Raw genomic sequence first — 19830 nt, forward strand, 5'->3', positions numbered from 1 at the left:
ACGTGTTGGATTTGGAAGGTTTCAACAATGTATTTGGTTGGCATGCATATCTGTGGTATGACAAGGTTAAAGCAAATAAACCGTTTAAAAACCATATTGTCAGGAAAGCACTGTTTAATGTCTGGATAAGATACAAAGACCTGTTAGAAAATAAAACCCCGAGATGTCTGTCACCAATGGAAGCAAAGGCTCAGAAAAAACTCAATATGGAAGCTAAATGGCCGAAGTATTGGGAAATTCTGCAGCAAGAGGGAGATAGACTAAAACTGCAGAGCTTTGAGAAATTAAAAAACAGAGTGTGAGACTGGCTCCATTATTATCAAATAATGGAGGCATATAATTTGGACAAAAAATTAGGCTTCCAGGTGGAAAAATCTAAATTGGAAACAGAATTGTTAGATCCCAAAGTAAAGAATCTGTCAAGAATGTATAACTTGCTGTTGAAATGGAATACTCAGGATGAAACGGTGAAATCTGCTATGATTCAATGGGCACAAGATGTTGGCCATAACATTATGATGGCTGACTGGGAACAGGTATGGACCACAGGTATGAAGTTTACGGCATGTAATGCCTTAAGAGAGAATTTAATGAAAATGATCTATAGGTGGTACATGACACCAGTCAAGCTTACAAAAATCTATCATTTGCCCGATAATAAATGTTGGAAATGTAAGGAGACTGAAGGTACATTCTTTCACCTTTGGTGGACATGCCCAAGGATTAAGAACTTCTGGGAGATGATTTATAATGAAATGAAAAAGGTATTTAAATACACTTTCCTGAAGAAACCAGAGGCCTTTCTCCTGGGCTTAGTCGGCCAATTGGTGCCAAAGAAGGACAGAATTTTCTTTATGTATGCTACAACAGCAGCAAGAATACTTATCGCAAAGCATTGGAAGACACAAGATCTACCCACCCTGGAAGAATGGCAGATGAAGGTGATGGACTACATGGAATTGGCGGAAATGACTGGCAGAATCCGAGACCAGGGAGAAGAGTCGGTGGAAGAAGATTGGAAAAAAATTTAAAGTATATTTACAGAAATATTGTAAAATTAATGAATGCTAGAAGGATGCTGGAATGAAGTTACATAGTTTTAGCAGAAATGTTATAAAGAACTAAGTAAAAATGGATTGTTAATGGGCCAAAGTGTAAAATTTAAGGTCAGATTGTGTTAAGATAAATTATAGAACAAAAATTGAGAAAGATGGAAAGGATTTGCTGAAATAGCTAATTGAATTAGAATACAAAAAAGGGAGGTGTGAGGAGGTCGATGAAACAAGTAAATGAAAGACAAAGATATGGAAATATTGGATGTGTTTTTAAATGTTTTTCTCTTGAAATGTTTTTGTTTTTCTTATTGTTTTGTTGTATTGTTTTTTATTTTGCCTTTTATTTTTGAAGTATTGTAACTTTTTGTTCTCTTTTTTCTTTTTTCTGTAACTGTTAAACTTTTAATAAATATCATTTTTTTTAAAAAAAAGGAGTACCCTTCTGAGAAAAACCCCACCCACCCTCCCACGATATACAAGGGTCTGGTGACATCAGTGTCAGTGTATCTGAAGAAGTCTGCATGGAGACGAAAGCTTATACTCAGGACAATCTTAGTTGGTCTCTAAGGTGCTACTGGACTATTTTTAATTTTTTTATTTCAAGTGTGTCAGACCAACACGGCTACCTACCTGCATCTAGATGTCATGGGGTGTTGGGGAGCAGTAGTTCCTTTGGTGGGAGACATGTCCTGCACCTTCTGGGGTCATTTTTCCACCCTTGGTCCCCACCCTGCACTCAGCTCTCACCTGTGGCTTCCAGAAGCTGTCAGCATGCAACAGGGGTTCAAGGAACGGCTTCAACCGGCCGGCTAAACCAGGTGAGGAAAGCTGATGGGTCTCAAATCCTTGGGGGGCTGGGGAATTCTGCTGCACCTGAAGTCAAGCCCTGGTGGATGGAGAGGAGGAGAACAACCGTGAATCCCACAGTCCAGAAGGCAGATTCTGCCCGTGCGGAAGAGGAGGAACGTGAAGGGCAGAGGGGGCACGTCCACCTGGAGGCTTGTTATCTAGTCCCAGGGTTACTCTGACATTGAATTATATATGAATTACAGTATTGAAATGCTCCTGCTCCCACTTCCTATTCTGATATTACTCTACTCTGTTTGTCTGTTTCTTACTTGAGTGCTGTTTTGGTTTGCTAAGTCAGGGTTTTACTGTGAGTTACATTTTTGCTATTTTTTGGGTCCTGTCATGCTTATCTGTCTTCAGTAATAAATTTCTCAGCTGAATTATTTTTTTCTGCCTCTTGAGTGTTTTTTCCTACTCTGCTAACTATGCATCAATCATTATGGTGGAGCAAGATCTGCAGCTTAAAGCCCTCATCAGCCTCGGCCCTGTGGACCTGAAGGAGCATCTTCACCCCCATCGCTCAGTCCGGACAGGGAGGTCCGCCTCTGAGGGTCTTCTGCTGGTTCTCTTGCTGTTAGAAGTGAAGTTCCAGGGAACCAGGCAGAGGGCCTCCTGCCCCATGGAATGCCCTCCCTTCCGAGGGCAAGGAAACACGCAACCATCTGACATTTAGAAGACAGCTGTTTCAGGAGGTTTTTAATGTTGGATGTTTTACTGTCTTGTATATGTACTGCAGGGACGCGGGTGGCGTTGTGGGTTAAACCCCAGAGCTTAGGATTTGCCGATTGGAAGCTTGGCGGTTCGAATCCCCACGACGGGGTGAGCTCCCATTGCTCGGCCCCTGCTCCTGACAACCTAGCAGTTTGAAAGCACGTCAAAGAGCAAGTAGATAAATAGGTACCACTCCGGCAGGAAGGTAAATGGCATTTCCGTGCGCTGCTCTGGTTCGCCAGAAGCAGCTTAGTCATGCTGGCCTCATGACCCGGAAGCTGTATGCCGGCTCCCTCGGCCAATAAAGCGAGATGAGCGCCGCAACCCCAGAGTCGGCCACAACTGGACCTAATGGTCAGGGGTCCCTTTAACTTTACCTATATGTTCTGTAAGCTGCCCAGAGCGGCTGGGGGAAAATACTAATACTAGAACTTCTAGAGTGGTACCTCAGGTTACAGGCGCTTCAGGTTACAGACTCTGCTAACCCAGAAATAGTACCTTGGGTTAAGAACTTTGCTTCAGGATGAGAACAGAAATCCCGCAGCGGCAGCAGGAGGCCCCATTAGCTAAAGTGGTGCTTCAGGTTAAGAACAGTTTCAGATTACGAACGGACCTGCAGAACAAATTCAGTTCTTAACCCGAGGTACCACTGTACTGTTATTGTTATTATTATTATCATGTGATTTTTTGTAGTTAATTTGGAATTCGTACTGCAATATCAGCTCACAAAATGTTATGGGTGGAGAAAATCACAGGGTTGCCATAAACTATAATCCTACCCACAAACTCTCATTCACATACAGTCTGTAAATTTGGGAAGGTCACACACCTCACCTGTGCTAATACTGGCAGTCTTTGGCCTGCACAGGGACACCCGGTGTGTAGAGCCTCCAGCCCCAGGCACTGTCTATCATGAAAATGGGTCCTTTGACTGGGAAGATTCATGCAGTCACTGTCATCGGATGATGAAGGATTGTATCTCAGCTTGTCAGTCCCTCTGACATTGGCTACAAAGAATAAGAGGAACAGAAATGCTTTTGACATGTCAGATGTCAAAGCGATAAACAACTACCTGACATTCAGAAGACATCTGAAGGCAGCCCTGTTCAGGGAAGTTTTTAATATGTGACATTTTACTGTATTTTTCATCTCTGTTGGAATATTATTATTATTATTATTATTATTATTATTATTATTATTATTATTATTTTTTGAGGTGCAACTTCTGTATCAATCCTGAGAGCCATTCCATGGACTATGCACCCCTGTTTCTGAGGACAGGTGTACATTATCATCCTCAAGAAAGGACAATTAAAGATGGAAGCCTGAGAGAGAGGAAAAGGTTTCTGGCTGCTTCCTGGGTGGGATTGCGGAAACCAAGAGCCGCTTCTGAGAAGGCCTCCCCCCTCCCCTCTTCCTCTCGGGATTTCCTCTCCTCTCCAGGGGGACCAATGGTTGGACTGGGCAGAATGGCTGCGTCTGGACAGGGCAGGGGCTTATGGAGTGGGAAGAAGACGGAGGTTGCAGGGTGGAAAGATGGGGGGACAGGATCCCCACTTTTCAGGGATCCCTCTCTGGTCGCCTTGAAGGGGGGGCCATCCCTGGGCGGGAGGGAGAAGCTAAGGCGGCCCCTCCGGAGATTCCCCGAGGAAGCCACGATGGAGACGGCCCCCCCAAGACTGGTCTTCCTATCTCCCCCCCCCCCCCCAGTGCTGCACTTCCCTGACCCAGGGATGCTCCCCTCCCTCCCCCCATTCCTGGACCCCCTCCCTCTCTCCCGGAGTCTCCCCTGCACCCAAAGGCCCCCTTGGCTCGGGTCACCCCTCGCCCTGCGCGCCACACCTCTCCATTCGCAGCCCCCCCCCCCCGACAGGGGCAAGGGAGGGACAGCGGGGTCTCTATCCAGGCGCCTCCCGCACCCCTTAACCCTTTCTGGCCCGCTTCTCCGCGCCCCAGGGAGTCCTCGTGGGTGGGCGCCCCATCTCCGCCCCTTCGCAGGACGCGTGCCGGGATCCCGGCCCCACGGAAGGCGCTTGGGGGAGCTGGAGGGGTCTCTGGGTCCTCTTCTCTCTCCGCCCCCCCCCCGCAACCCCTTTACCTCTTTGTCCTCGCTCCGATTCTCATTTCTTTCCTGCAACATCCACGTTGGGCGGGGATCCTCCTCTTCCCATCCTCCTCCCCTTTCCGAAAGCGCCCCCCCCCCCCAGATCTACGGGGCAGAGCAGCAAACCGGAGTGGAAGCTCCACTTGCGGGAGAAGCAGGCAGGTTGGGAGGGGGGCTACCCCCCTCATTTCCGGAGCGAAGCCGGATTGGAGGAGGAGGAGGAGGAGCAATGTATTGGGGGGGGGGCTGATTTGGGGTTGTGTGGGCGGGATGAGAGAAGGATGTGCCGGGAGGGGAGGGAAAGTTTTGAGCGGTGGGGGGGGGGAGGAGGAGGAGAGGAAATCCCCCCCCCCGTCTTCCTTCTGGGGATCAGGAGAGGGGGGAGGGGCTGATCCCGACAATCCAACAGCGAAGTCACAAAATGAGTTCTGCATGGAAATCAATCAGACTCCGAGTTCGTGTTTTGGCAACATGACAAGTCTGTCTGTCCGTCGGGATCCCTGAGGATTCCTGCTCCCTGCCTTTTCCGGGCCAGCCGGAGAGATCACTGGAAAGGGCGGATTTCTTGACTCCAGAATCCATCACCGCAGACCCCTTTCATTCAGGCATAGAGATCTGCTCTTTGGACCAGTCTGCTTGCATCATGGGGATCACCAATGGATCATATGGATCATCCATGATGTCATACCCATCTCAGGGGGGGGGGGGCTCAGGAAGAATCTCCTGCCACGTGACTGGGGGAGTCTGGGGGCTGACGGGGGTCAGACAGGGCTGCTGTTTTGCTCTCCTTCCTATTTCAGCTCAGGTTTTCCTGGCAGAAGTTCTATTTCATCCCGAAATGGGTGGATTCATTGAGGAAACGGAGCTAAGCGGAAGCATCAGTTGCAAAGAGGCAAATGTGTATACTTTGTAACCACGCAGTGAGTTGTGTTGCCAAGGCCATTTGCAGAAAGTTCCTGATAAGGAAAATTCTGGGTTGAGAGTCTCCTCAGCAGCCCAGCTCATCGGGGTCCAAGTCCCCTGCGGGTCCGTGTGGTCAGCAAAAGAAGGAAATTCCAGCGAAGCAATTTGGAGCAAAACAGCAGTCAGTAGACTGAGATTCTTGATTGTTGTGCAACAGGTTCAACAATAGCAAGTGATCCCAGAGCAGGGGGCGACATTGACATTTAAAACTTATTACCGTAAACTTCGCTCTATAACACACAGATTTTTTCTCCTAAAAAGGAAGGGGAAATGTCTGTGCGTGTTATTGAGCGAATGTGTGGTCCCTGGAGCCGGAGCGCAGGGGCAAAAATAGGCAAAAATCAGGCAAAAATAAGATCGGGCGAGGGAAGGCGGAAGCTGCTGCTTTCCTGCATTCTGCCTCAGGGTCTTACTGCCCACCCGCTTCTGTTGCTGCGTTTGCTCAAACTCAACAAAGAGCAGGGAATCCCCTGCCCTCCTGGCAAGCAGAGGGTTAAGGAAAGGATCGAGTCCTTCCTTCTAATTCTTTCCTAGTCACACTGCGTGCAGGCTCCAGCCCACCACCTCCTCCTCTCCATGCATGCAGGTGGGAGAGAGAGAGAGAGAGGGCTGGCTTGGGGGGGGACACTTTTGCCTCCCTTTCCTCCCCCCCACCCCGTTAAACTCCTCCCCTGCATTCTTAGCCAGCTGCTTCTCTGCACACCCCTCTTGTCCCTTCTGTGTTTTTCCTTCCCTCCCCATTTAAAATGTGGTGACAAAGCACGGATCCACATGGATCCTCAGGATTTTGGCATTGGGTCACCCCAAATTCACCATCAGATCACATTACATGTCCATGGCTACAGTCTGTACCAAAAAAATCACGCACCCACTGTTGCCTGGGGCTGCAATGGTGCAAAAACGTGGTTACAAAGCATGGATCCACAGGATCTTTGCACTGGGTCACCCCAAATTCACCATCAGATAACATAGCATGTCCATGGCTACAGCCTGCACCAAAAAAATCACGCACCCACTGTGGCCTGGGGCCACAATGGTGCAAAAACGTGGTTACAAAGCACGGATCCACATGGATCCTCAGGATTTTTGCATTGGGCTACTCCAAACTCACTGTCAGATATTAAAAATCTTTATAAAATAGAGAATTAAATACATACAGAATGTTAAATTTTCAGTTTCGAAATATTAGTACTAGTTTAGTACTGTATTTCTATATTACTATAGTACTGTATTAGTTATTTTCAAATACTTAAATATTTTTAGGGTGTAAGACCCAATTAAAGCCCGTTATTTACATACAGTATTACAGTATTTACATACAGTATTAGGCATACTGTATTAACTTTATTAACTGTATTAAAGCATTAACTTTGAGATATTATTTTTATTTAATGAACCCTCAGACTTATTCAAAGTAAGCTTAAATTAGCTATTTCACTTATTAATCAAAGTGCTATTACTGTGCGACAGCAATATTTTATGTTTTATTCTTTTAATGATAGTTTAGGATTTATTTAAATATCATTTCAGTCTTTTCAGAGCTATATATTCACTGCTCTGTAATAGTCTATAAGCATAATTGTTACTGTAAATTAAATTAGCTTTTTACGAAAATACCGTGCGTGTTTATGTTTTGTTTCTTTTTTCAAAGCCAAAAAGTGTTTCAGGCTTGTCGAGTTTCCCGGAGTGTGGAGTTATAGAGAGTCGAGTTTTCGGGGTTCTAATGTTGATCATATGACTCTAAAATACTTTTAAAATACTTTAAAACTCACTAATTTTCATCTAAAATTTAGAAAACTTCCCGGGGCAGGACCCCGGTATGGGCCCCCCCAATATTTTTTATAAGTCGGCGCCCCTGTGTACACTGGGCTGTTTTTACCTGTTGTTAGCCACTCTGAGCCCGGCTTTGGCCAGGGAGGGTGGGATACAAATAAATATTATTATTATTATTATTATTATTATTATTATTATTACAGTGGGATGAAGATCATATGAACTTAAGGCATTTGCAAACAACCTGGTAATAAGGGTAGAAACCCACCGGAAAGTATACCAACGGTGTTCAACAAGATTAATCAATTTGGCCAAGTCGCAGGTGTTAAATTGAATAAAAATTGAAATAAATTGTTGGTAAAAATATGAGACAACAGAAGAAAAATGAGTAGAGACAGATAGCAGAGCTGGGGATAGAAAAGATGGTGAATTTTTTTGGAGTGTGGCAGACAACAAAAAATATAAACATTTTAAAAGATCATTATTGGTAATGAAAAATTCTGGGGTGAGAGACGACTCAACAGCCAAGCTCATCGGGGTGCTGCTCCCCCGCGGGTCCATGTGGTCAGTAAAAGAAGGAAGCTCCAGCAAAACAGCGGTCAGTAGACCATGATCCTTATTGTTGTGCAACAGGTCTCCACAGGAGTAAGAACCCCGAGTAAGGGGTGACCCCCCCTCTTTTAAAACTTCCCACAATATCCCAGAATACACTTGGAGCAGCATCACTGAGACATCATCACTAGCATGTCACAAAGGGGGAGGGGTATTGTTATGTACTGAGTTGAATAGGATCCAAACTGCAGCAGTCTGATTGGTCCTAGAACAATAGGATCCAAATTGCAGCAGTCTGATTGGTCCTAGAACAATAGGATTCAGAATGCAGCAGTCTGATTGGTCCTAGAACAATGCAGCAATATGATTGGGTGGCAGGAACCACCCAATCATGCTCCAGATATAAGTGAATCCACAACCTGATTGGCTTACAGTAGAATTCCAGAATTAGCCAATCATGTGCAGCCCATTGTGTAATTAATGTATATAAAGCAGATACTTTGAGGGGACATTCATTCCTCCTCACCACTATGAGCTGAATAAAGAGCATGAAATCACTTTGCGACTCTGAGTATATTTCAGGTATACAAGGGTGACACAAGTCCAACATTAGGTCCCTTTATCAGACCCCTTTCCCAACACCTCTTAACTCCCCATCACCAGAAGAACAATAAAACTCTTGACATCTCCTTGCCCTCAGGACTGGTCTGGAGATGGGCTTTCAGAACACCTGACTTGCTCAACTGCCTCTGCAGATGTCCATTGTTTCCCCTGGTCACTCCCTGGGTGGGGGGCTGTGTCTGTGCTCTCACGCTTGGGGGATTATGGCGGGATGCCCTGTTCCTGCTGCCTGTTAGATTTCCAGCTCCGTGATTGCAGTCATGGCCTTTTTGACTCCACAGTGGGAAGTGATGGAGACTATGTTCCTGAAGTGAGACCATTGTCCTTTGTTCTCTCTCTTTGCTGTCTGATGCTAGAGAGAGAGGGAGCCGTGTTGCAGTGCTCCGTGTGTGTTTATATGTAAATAAAGTAGATTAGCCAAAATGCTGAGTTGCTGAGCTCTGTTACGCAAACTGCAAACACTCTGCAGATCCCTAAGTGTGCCAATGTCTGTTGGCATCAGTCGCTGTGAAGCTTTTGAAGCTCCCGAACGAATGACCAGGAGGGAGAGAACATGCCAGTCGGGCATGTGTCTCTACCAGGATCCTACTCGAGTGTAGGACGAGCGCTTGACACTGCCGATCTGATTTTCTGCTTCTTGGTTCACGGAGGGAGGTGGAACCCAACTTCCCCTTTCTTTAAGGATCAAAATGGCGTTGGAATGAGGAGAATCAGTTAAAGTATGTATTTTCTATGAATTTATAAAGCTAGGTATCTTCCCCGAGCTGTCAAGTCGAAAGGATACATTCAGGCATAATATTTGCAACCTTATCATCATCATGGCTTTCCCAGTTGCCAAGGCCATGTTAAAAACTAGGCTGTGGGACATAGATCGCCAGGAACTCATCTCAGCTGCGGAAAAAAACATGGTCTGCTCTTTGTTTTCGACTCTCTTGGGCGCAGGAATTTAACCTTAATTATTTACCATTTTTGTTTAACCCGCAAGAAAGAAGGGCTTTTTCACTGGCTAGGTTCAATTCTAATCCGTCTAACCTCCTTTGGGGCAGGTTTGTGGCTTTGGCAGAAGGAGATAGGAACTGCCCATGCGATGCCCACCTGGTGGAAACTCCAGCTCACATGGCCCTTAAATGCAAAATGTATGATGATCTCCGCCAACAATTTTTAGACCACCTATGCATTGCAACATGGAAACCAGAGAAGGAGGTTGTACGCTTCTTATTCCAGGGGAGAGACCAGGAGCTCCCCAAGACAGTAGCTAAGTTCCTCTATTTGATTTTTTGTCGCCAAAGTACGCTACAGGATCCTGCCCTTGCTGGAGAGATGAAGTAGATTGCTTGCCTCTTCTTCCCTTTGGCAAATGACTGTACTGTTGAAATGGCGACGAGATCGCACTGGCCTGATTATTCTGAATGTAAGTGATGCCAATAAAGGTTTGATGATTTGTAACATTGCAACAACTTTAAAGATGTAGGTCCCACTTGTCATTTCCATAACAGTGCAAAAAAACCACAGTCACACAGACGCACCCGTCTTGCATGCTTGAGTAGAGCAACTCCAGGGCCTGTGCCAAGTAGCAGCAGGGTAGGGGCCACGTGTAGAGCAAGTCCCACACTGAGGTCAAAAACACACACAGAGGCAGCAGGACTTCTTCAGTAATAGTTTACTGAGCTTTCAAAGCATACATTCTCACTGGGTCCCCAGTGAGGCACAAAACTTAGCTCCTGAGAGCAAATCCAGTTTCAGCAGTAAACAAAATACAGCACACAGGATATCTAAGTCAGACACACAAACCGGCAGAAGGGAGCAAGGGAGGAAAGAGGCTGGAAGGACACAGGGCAATGTGTTTTGTCAGGGAATGGTCTGAAGATGAATATTCTCCTCCCCCCCCCTTCTCCTTTTTTTAATTTCAAACCCAAAACGAAACAAAGTACAAGCATCAAATTCAAAATCCATATTAGTATTTTAATATAAGCTTATTACATAGGTAAAGGTAAAGGGACCCCTGACCATTAGGTCCAGCTGTGGATGACTCTGGGGTTGCGGCACTCATCTCACTTTATTGGCCGAGGGAGCCGGCATACAGCTTCCGGGTCATGAGGCCAGCATGACTAAGCTGCTTCTGGCGAACCAGAGCAGCGCACGGAAACACCGTTTACCTTCCCACTGGAGTGGTACCTATTTATCTACCTGCACTTTGACGTGCTTTCGAACTGCTAGGTTGGCAGGAGCTGGGACCGAGAAACGGGAGCTCACCCCGTTCTGGGGATTCGAACCGCTGACCTTCTGATTGGCAAGTCCTACGCTCTGTGGTTTAACCCACAGCGCCACCCGCATCCCTAAGCCTATTACATAGATTACCTAAATTAAAATATACATAATCACTCTAGGCTTCCTTTTGCTATATGTAAATGAAACACAGTTTAAAAAATTATATTATAAATAATATTATAGATTCCCACAGGCCCCCCACTCCCCTTCACCCATGTGTGATCTCAGTATTTTACTTCTTCCATCTTGTTGTGTTGTTATAGTTTCATAATTATTCAATTAATTCTATTGCTCTTTTCTTGCTTACCCCTGCATGTTTTACCCATTATCTATTCCTATTTCAATTCCGGAACCATATTTTTTCATGTATTCCTTCACACCATCCCACTCCTTGATTATTCTCTGATTTGAGTGGCCTCTAATAAGTGCCGTCAATTTTGCCATTTCTACAAACTCGCAGTTTGTTTTGCCATTCTAATAATGATGAGTTTTCTCCCCCTTCCAATTCTTTGCGATCAGTATTCTGGTCGCTGCAGTTGCGTAAAGGAATACATTTTTCTTCTCTCTGGGGTGTCATTAGATATTAGGCCTAACAAAAAGCCTCTGGTAAACGAAATCTTAAATCATTTTCTCCATTTCTCAAAGCAATCAACTTTGCCTATTATCGTTAGCATTTGAAAAAGAAACATTAACTTTGGCAGGATATTCATTTTAATCACTGAAATTCACCTCCTTATTGATAACTTTAACCTTTACCAAATCTCTAATTGATTTTTAATTTCTTTCCAGGTCTTATTATAATTATCTTCAAACAAATTGGTATTTTTCATTGCTCCAAATTCTTTTTGCTCTGTTTGTCCATATTCTTAACCACCACCTTAGTTTTTTCTTTCTTTATCCTAAATCCTGCCACCTTTCCAAATTCCTCCATCTTTCTCAGCAACTTGCTTATACTTCCTGTTAGTTCTTCTACCATTACAATCATATCATCGGCAAATGCTCTTATTCTATATTCGACTCTTCCTAGTGTTATACCTCTAATCTCCTCCTCTGACCTGATAACTTGATTTAGTACCTCCAATATTAAAACAAATAACAAGGGAGATAGGGGACACCCTTGTCTTGTCCCCCTTTCTATTTTAAAGTATTCAGTCATCTCCCCATTCATTATTAAATTTACCTTTTGGTCTTGATAAATTGCTCTTAATCCAGTTGATATCCTTGTTACCACTTCCATCTTTTCAATTATCTTCTCCACAAACATCCAGAATACCTTATCAAAGGCTTTCTCAGCACCCACAAAAACAGATGCAGCCTTCTTCCCTGGGTTCCAGTCAAGATATTCAATAGCATCAATCACAAGTCTCACATTATTGCTCATCTTCCTTCCCGGTAAGAATCCTGTCTGATCTTGGCTAATGACTTCGTTCAATACTGTTTTTAATCTCTGGGCCAATATGTCCGCATTTATCTTGTAGTCATTATTAAGTAAAGATATTGGTCTATCATTATTTATATTCTCTTTGTTCTTGTCTTGTTTACGGTTTACTGTTATATGTGCTAATTGCCATGACTCCGGGATTCTTCCTTCCGCCATTATTTTATTTATGAGTACTTTCAGCGGAGTAGCCACTACTTCCTCCATTTTTTTTAAATGCAAGGTGGTAAGGGCATCCGGGCCCAGCGACTTCCCCAACTTCGCTTTGGAAATAGCCTGCTGTACTTCCATCATAGAAACTGGGGCATTTAGATATGCATTTCTTTCTATTCCCACTCTGGGTAAGTCTTTCCCCTGCAGATAATTTTTTATATCTTCTTCTGTTTCCTTGCCTATATTACATAAATTTTTGAAGTGGTTGATAAAACACTTGTTTATTTCTTCTCGTTTTCTCGCCGTCTTTGATTTTATCTATTAATCTCTCTTTCTGTCTCTTCTTCAGTTGCCATGCCAGTATTTTGCTGGGCCTATTTGCAAATTCAAAGGATCTCTGTTTCATCCATTTTATGTTATTTTGGATTTCAATGCTTAACAACTACGAGAATTGTGTTTGTAATAACTTGATTTTTGGTGCTACCTTTTTTTTTTTTTTGGTTCCTTCGCTAGTATTTTGACATTGCTCGCTATTTCTTCTTTTAACTGCTCTAAGTTCCTCTCATAAGCTCTCTTTTCCCCTGCATTTTGCTGTATATAGAAGCCTCTAAGAAATGCTTTGCTGGCATCCCAAATTATTCTTATATCAGTGTCTTGTGATTTATTGATTTCAAAGAATTATTTCAACAATTCTTGTGCTTTAATCACCAGATTTTCATCGTTTAATAAATTCTCATTTAATCACCATCTTTTATTACCCTTTTGTTTATTTTCTAATTCTAATATCACTGGATTATGATCTGTTATTGTCCTTGGGTGAATCTCTGTTTTTTAAAATTTTTATTATTAAACTATTTGTGATCTAGATTGCATAAATTCTCCCTGACGATTGTTAGGCTTCTGAAAAGTGTGTGAACTGTTTCTCCAGTGGATTTTTGTATCTCCATGCATCCCTTAGGTTTAAGCTGTCCACCATTTGAAAAAATGTATGTGGTAATCTCTCTTTTCTAGATATTCTGTCCCTTTCTGTCCTGTCCATTTCTAATGAAGGGACTCCGTTGAGGTCCCCCACCTTAAGGGGGGAATCCATTCTCAGGCCAATCAGCTTTCCTCAGAAGAGGAGCTGGAGGGGGGAAAAGTCATCCCCTTCGCTTCCAGTGGTCTCAGAAGGAGGGAGAGACACAGACACAGAGCAGATTAGAGAGGAATTACCTAGCTACAAGAAAATGACAAGCGAAACAGATTCAGCTGGCCCTGAAGCAGGAAGACAGATTTCCTCTGAGTTCATCGCCATGAAGAAGAGTGGACTCTGAGAGGAACATGTCCCACACTCCATACATCTAAATGGGTTCTCCCGCTTGAATGTCTGATATTTCTTAAACATTACATTATAGCTAAAGCACTTTCTGCAATCCTTCCATTTAAAGTTATTGATGGTATGTAGGGTGTCAACTGTTAAAGTTCTTCCTGGCCACGAGTCTGTTGATGTAGGACTTCCACAAGGACTGAGCCTCAATATACTTTCCTGACGTTTATGTGGTTTGTCTTTTGTGTGTGTTTGTTGATGTATATCAAGAGTTCCACTCTGACTGAAGCTTCTTCCACATGCCATACATTTAAATGGTGTCTTCCCTGTGTGTCTGCTGATGTTTTCTAAGATTTCCACTCTCACGGAAGCTTTTTCCGCACTTCATGCATTTAAATGGTTTCTCCCCTGTGTGAGTCCGCTGGTGTAATTTAAGGTTTCCATTCTGACTGAAGCTCTTTCCGCACTCAATGCATTTAAATGGTTTTCCCCCTGTGTGAGACCGCTGATGTCTTCTAAGGCCTGAATTGTAACTGAAGCTCTTTCCACATTCCATGCATTTAAATGGTTTCTCCCCTGTGTGAATCCGTTGATGTCTTTTAAGGTCTGCATTCTGACTGAAGCTCTTTCCGCACTCAATGCATTTAAATGGTTTTTCCCCTGTGTGAGTCCGTTGATGTATTCTAAGGGTTCCATTTTTACTAAAGCTCTTTCCGCACTCCATACATTTAACAGGTTTCTCCCCTGTGTGAGTCCGCTGATGTCTTCTAAGGCCTGAATCGTAACTGAAGCTCTTTCCACATTCCATGCATTTAAATGGTTTCTCCCCTGTGTGAATCCGTTGATGTCTTTTAAGGTCTGCATTCTGACTGAAGCTCTTTCCGCACTCAATGCATTTAAATGGTTTTTCCCCTGTGTGAGTCCGTTGATGTGTTTTAAGATATCCTCTGTTACTAAAGCTCTTTCCACACTCAATACATTTATATGGTTTCTCCCCTGTGTGAGTCCGTTGATGCATATTGCGGTGTCCACTCTGACTGAAGCTCTTTCCACACTCCATACATTTATATGGTTTTTCACCAGTGTGAGTTCGTTGGTGTAATTTAAGGTCTGCATTCTGACTGAAGCTCTTCCCACACTCCCTGCATTCATATGGTTTCTCCCCTGTGTGAGTCTGGTGATGTTTACTGAGCTGTCCACTCCTACTGTAGCTCTTTCCACACTCCATACATTTATATGGTTTTTCACCCGTGTGAGTCCGTAGATGTGAACTTAAATGTCCACTACAACTGAAGCTTTTTCCACACTCCATGCATTTAAAAGGTTTTTCACCCGTGTGAGTCCGTAGATGTATACTTAAGTGTCCACTCTGACAGAAGCTTTTTCCGCACTCCATGCATTTAAATGGTTTCTCCCCTGTGTGAGTCCGCTGGTGTATATTGAGGAGTCCTCTTAGACTGCAGCTCTTCCCACACTCCCTGCATTGGAATCCTTTCTTGTCCATGTGAGTCCACTGATGTGTTCTAAGTTTTCTACTATCAGTGAAACTTTTCCCACTCTCCATACCTTTAAATGTTTTCTCCCCTCTTGGAGTCATTGATGTGAGCTATGTGTGCTAATTCAGTGAAGCATATCCCACATTTCACACATTTTAATTTCTATTCCTCATGAAACGAAAGGTGCCCCATTCCTTGGAATTCTGAATGTCTTCTCCATCACCTTCTTCAGAGTGGGAGGAAAGGAAATCCTGTTTGGGTTTCAAGGAAGAGAACAAAGGGAAAGAGAGCACATCAAGCTCCATTAGCCCCTTCTCTTATTTCAACATCTCCTACATTCCCCCGCCTCCTACCCATGTTCCCAATTTTTTGGAAATGAAAAAGCAATGTCATCAAATGATAGTAATGCATCACCACCTTTCATGATCCTCAATCATCGTTAATAAAGCAGCATGATCTCGGAATACAGCCTTTTCAAATCAATTGTTTCCTCACAGGAAAGGCAGCTGCTCTCTGTCCGTGAACAGGCCCTCTCTTTCTCTGGTCCATCGTTCCTTTGGACATTCCCCATCCTCGGCATCATAATCCTCCATCCACCTCTAGATCTTTATGAATCACCTGCACAGTCCCATTGGCCACAGGAGGTCCATGTGGACTATTATGTGAGACCCTGGTCTACATCTTTTCCAGGGACTGTGGTCTGGGTCAGTCAGAGAATTAGTGACAAGACTTGGTGCTTGGGGTCAGCTGAATGGGTGCTCAGGGAAGCTCCTTTTCTTGGAGATGGACCTCTGTCTACATGCCTCGCATTGCATGGAGAGAGCAGGAGAAGCAGAAGGAAAGAAGATGGCAAATGGGAATCCCAATGGTTCTTTATAATGATGATGTGCTGCCTGATCTCAAGCCCCTCTTCTGACACAAGACTACCCTAATTTGGCACTGACAAAGCTGGATATTCAAGGCAAAGGGATAACTGTACTTATCCCTTCATCCTTGAATATGTAGTGTTGATTTATTGATGGCCTGAAGTTGTGATATTTCCAGAGACGTGAATTTATTCCTTATCTGTCTCAAATATCTGGGTACCTTTGGTGGGGGTCATGCACCTTATGGGGTAATTTATCCACCATTGGTCCCCACCCTGCACTCAGCTCTCACCTGTGGCTTCCAGAAGCTTTCAGCATGCAACAGGGGCCACAATCCCAGGAATCGCTTCAACCGGCCGGCAAAACCAGGTGAGGATAGTTGATGGGTCTCAAATCCTTGGTGGGTTGGGGATTTCTGCTCCAGGTGAAGGCAGGCCCTGGTGGATGGAGAGGAGGAGAAGAACAGTGAATCCCACAGTCTAGAAGGCAGATTCTGCCCATTCTGCAGAGGAAAGTGAAGGGCCGATGGGATCGTCAACAGGGGAAGGAAGCCCATCGAGAAGGAAAACTCTGCTCCTAAACTTTCACTGCCTCTTGAGCTATGTTCAGGGGAAGAAAAGGCTATGGAGGAAAACCTACACGAATCCAGAGTGGAGTCTCTAAGATGCCTGGATGGTGTCCTGCACACCTTCTTCATTCAACTCCTGCAGGCAAGCTGGTGCCAAACATACCACATTTTTCGCCCCATAGGACGCACCGGCCCATAGGACGCACCAAGTTTTTTGGGGGGGAAATAAAGGGGGGGAATTATTTTTCCCCCAGGTGCTTGTGGGGCCGGTAGTGGGGAGAAGCGCTTTTCTCCCCGCCGCCCGCCTTCAGACCAGGTCCGGGGACAGCGGGAAGATGCGCTGCACCTCGCAGCTGTCCCCAGAACTTGCGGGGCTGGCAGCGGGGAGAAGCGCTCTTCTCCCCGCCGCCCACCTGCAGACCAGGTCCGGGGACAGCAGGAAGACGTGCTGCGCCTCCCAGCTGTCCCCGGAGCTTGCGTTTTTTTGGGGGGGGATGAATAAAAAAAAAATATTCCCCCCCCAGCCGCAGCTGCCGCCCCAAGCCTTGCACACACCTGCCCGAAGCACGGGGCACCCTCCAGAGGGCTCCCCATGCTTCAGGCTGCAGGGTGCCGCCCCAAGCCTCGTGCGCCCGGCAGGACCTCCCACCGGGCACGCAAGGCTTGTGGACACTCGCCCGCTGACCTTCTGATTGGCAAGTCCTAGGCTCTGTGGTTTAACCCACAGCGCCACCCGCATCCCATATTTACATCATACGGCACTGTAAAAGTATTCAAAATATTTGTTTTTCGAAGAAAATACCACAATGTATCCGGTGGCCCCTTGAAAGCTAAAGAAAGTCTTGTGGCGGAAGCTTTTGGGGGTGCAGGACCAGGAAAGCTCCTGCCACCCTGATCCTTCCAATGGGGATTCCGGCCTCATCATGGGACTTGAACTGCCCTGGCTGATTATCTCCAGTGGGATAGATATTGAGAGGAAAGCTCTTTCCTGGTTCTGCTGGATCTCTCAGTAGCTTTGGAGACCTTTGGCCATGGTGTCCTTCTGGACCCTCTAGGGGAGCTGGGGGCCATGCTATGCAGTGGTTCCCCTCCTTCCTCCTGGGCCGTGTCCAGAAAGTGGTTTCAGACCCCTGGATGCTTACTTGTGGGCTGCCCCAGGGCTCCATCCTCTCCCCTATGCTTTTTACTATCTATATGCAGCCACTGGAAGATATCATCAGGGGGTTTGGGTTGGGTGTTCACCAGTATGTGGATGATGCCCAGCTCTTCCTCTCTTTAAAATTGGAACCAGTGAAGATGGTGAATGCCCTGTGTGGCTGTCTGTAGGTGGTTGGAGGATGGATGGCGGCTAAGACATTGAGGTTGAATCCTGACAAGACAGAAATACTGTCCCTGGGGGAGGGTGGGGGCATTCCTGGTCCTGATGGGGTAACTGTTCCCCTGAAGGACCAGGTGTGCAGCCTGGGGGTCATTTTGGACTCCCAGCTGTGCATAGAGGTGCAGATCAATTCTGTGTCCAGGGCAGCTGTCTGGCAGCTCCATCTGGTTCACAGGATGAGACCCAAGTAGCCTGCAAACTGTCTGGCCAGAGTGGTGCATGCTCTGGTTATTTCCTGCTTGGAGTACTGCCAGCTGCTGTACATGGGGCTACCTTTGAAGGTGACTCTGAAACTGCAACTAATCCAGAATGGGGGAGCTAGACTAGTTACTGGGAGCAGCCACTAAGACCACATAACACTATTTCTAAAGTATCTTCCCTGGCTCCCAGCGCATTTCCGAGCACAATTCAAACGGTTGGTGCTGACTTTAAAAATGTCTGTGGGATGTGAAACACAAGAGCAGTCAAGTACAACATCCCGGACATAAAAGGGGATATCCTGACCAGCCAGTCGGAACTTCCAGTTTCTCCTAGGCTGGGACAGACTTCTTCTGCATGTGACTAGAGGTGGGGGCGACCTCACCTGCCCAGGTAACAAAAGAGCAGGACTGGTCAGCCACTCTCTCTCTGACTACATTCGTCGAAGAAGCAACATCTGCTTAGCCTAAGATGCTCATTTGGGCTGTCTCCTTATGGGATAGTTTCCAGGTGTTTGTAACTTTTGTAACCTAAGTCTGCCTTCTGGGATCCATTTGTGAACAGAATGTGTGAGTAAACTCTTTTTATACTTTTATAGAAGACTGTGTCGTGTCTTATCTTTTTATGAGGGACTAAAGGGGAAATTACCAAGGAAACTTATTTTAGAGGCTTTAGCGAGCCTGAGCAAACGCATCCGCTGTAAGTTTAAAAGGGGGAATGTTACTCTGCTAAATTGTACAACTTGTTAACACAAGTTGGAAAGGATATAATCAAACAATATTTCCTCTCCTGCATTCCTGAACATTCCCAGTGTCATGGTTGCATTTTTCAGGCATAGAAAAGTATGGATGTAATGTATAGCGATAATTCCTAACCTATTTGTTCAAGAAGGGTCTGGTAGTTTTACTCTGTATGATTCAAAGTTGGTGTTTTCTTTAGATCATGGGGAGGCAAACTAAGGCCTGGGGGTATAAATGCGATGATGATGATGATGATCTTGTGGGGTTTTTAAAAGTTATTTTGGAGCTCGTACTGCTATATCAGCTCATAAAATGTTATGGATGGAGAAAATCACAGGGTTGCCATAAATTATAATCCCACCCAGGAAATCACATTCATATATATTCTGTAAATTTGGGGAGGTCACACACCTCACCTTTTCTAATACTGGCAGTCTTTGGCCTGCAGAGGCAAACCCTGTGTGTAGAGCCTCCAGCCACAGGTACTGTCTATCATGAAAATGTGTCCTTTGACTAGGAAGATTCATGTAGTCGTTGTCGTCGGATGATGAAGGATTGTATCTCAGCTTGTCAGTCCCTCTGACATTGGCTACAAAGAACAAGAGGAACAGAAATGTTTTGAGGTGCAACTTCTATTTCATGGACTTTGCACCCGTTTCTGAGGACAGGTGTACATTATCCTCATCCTCAGTGAACCAGGCAGTGGAAAAGACAATAAAGATGGAAGCCTGAGAGAGAGGAAGAGGTTTCTGGCTGCTTCCTGGGTGGGATTGCGGAAACCAAGAGCCGCT

General features: G+C 45.1%; 2 protein-coding genes across 3 annotated transcripts in view; both read right to left on the reverse strand.

Moving 5' to 3' along the window:
- LOC310826030 (uncharacterized protein) overlaps positions 1 to 19830 on the reverse strand; it is a 121037-nt gene that overhangs the window by 79601 nt on the left and 21606 nt on the right. The window contains exon 2 of one of the 2 annotated variants that reach the window (XM_083700487.1): positions 3445 to 3622. The exons of the other annotated variant lie outside the window; for it this stretch is intronic. The gene's annotated coding sequence lies outside the window, so the exon portion shown is untranslated. The remainder of the gene's footprint in view (positions 1 to 3444; positions 3623 to 19830) is intronic. 2 annotated transcript variants of the gene reach the window in all.
- The window catches only part of LOC310825836 (uncharacterized protein), a gene marked incomplete at its 3' end in the record, with an annotated part of 31296 nt that continues 25092 nt past the window's right edge, over positions 13627 to 19830 (reverse strand). The window contains exons 3-5 of the mRNA XM_083699655.1: positions 16448 to 16592; positions 14496 to 15540; positions 13627 to 13649 (exon numbers count right to left, since the gene is read on the reverse strand). Coding sequence (XP_083555781.1) covers positions 13627 to 13649; positions 14496 to 15390 — 918 coding nt within the window. The 5' untranslated portion in view covers positions 15391 to 15540; positions 16448 to 16592. The remainder of the gene's footprint in view (positions 13650 to 14495; positions 15541 to 16447; positions 16593 to 19830) is intronic.

This window comes from Podarcis gaigeae (genome assembly GCF_964106915.1).
Source record: "Podarcis gaigeae genome assembly, chromosome: 10".
NCBI classification, from domain to species: Eukaryota; Metazoa; Chordata; class Lepidosauria; order Squamata; family Lacertidae; genus Podarcis; species Podarcis gaigeae.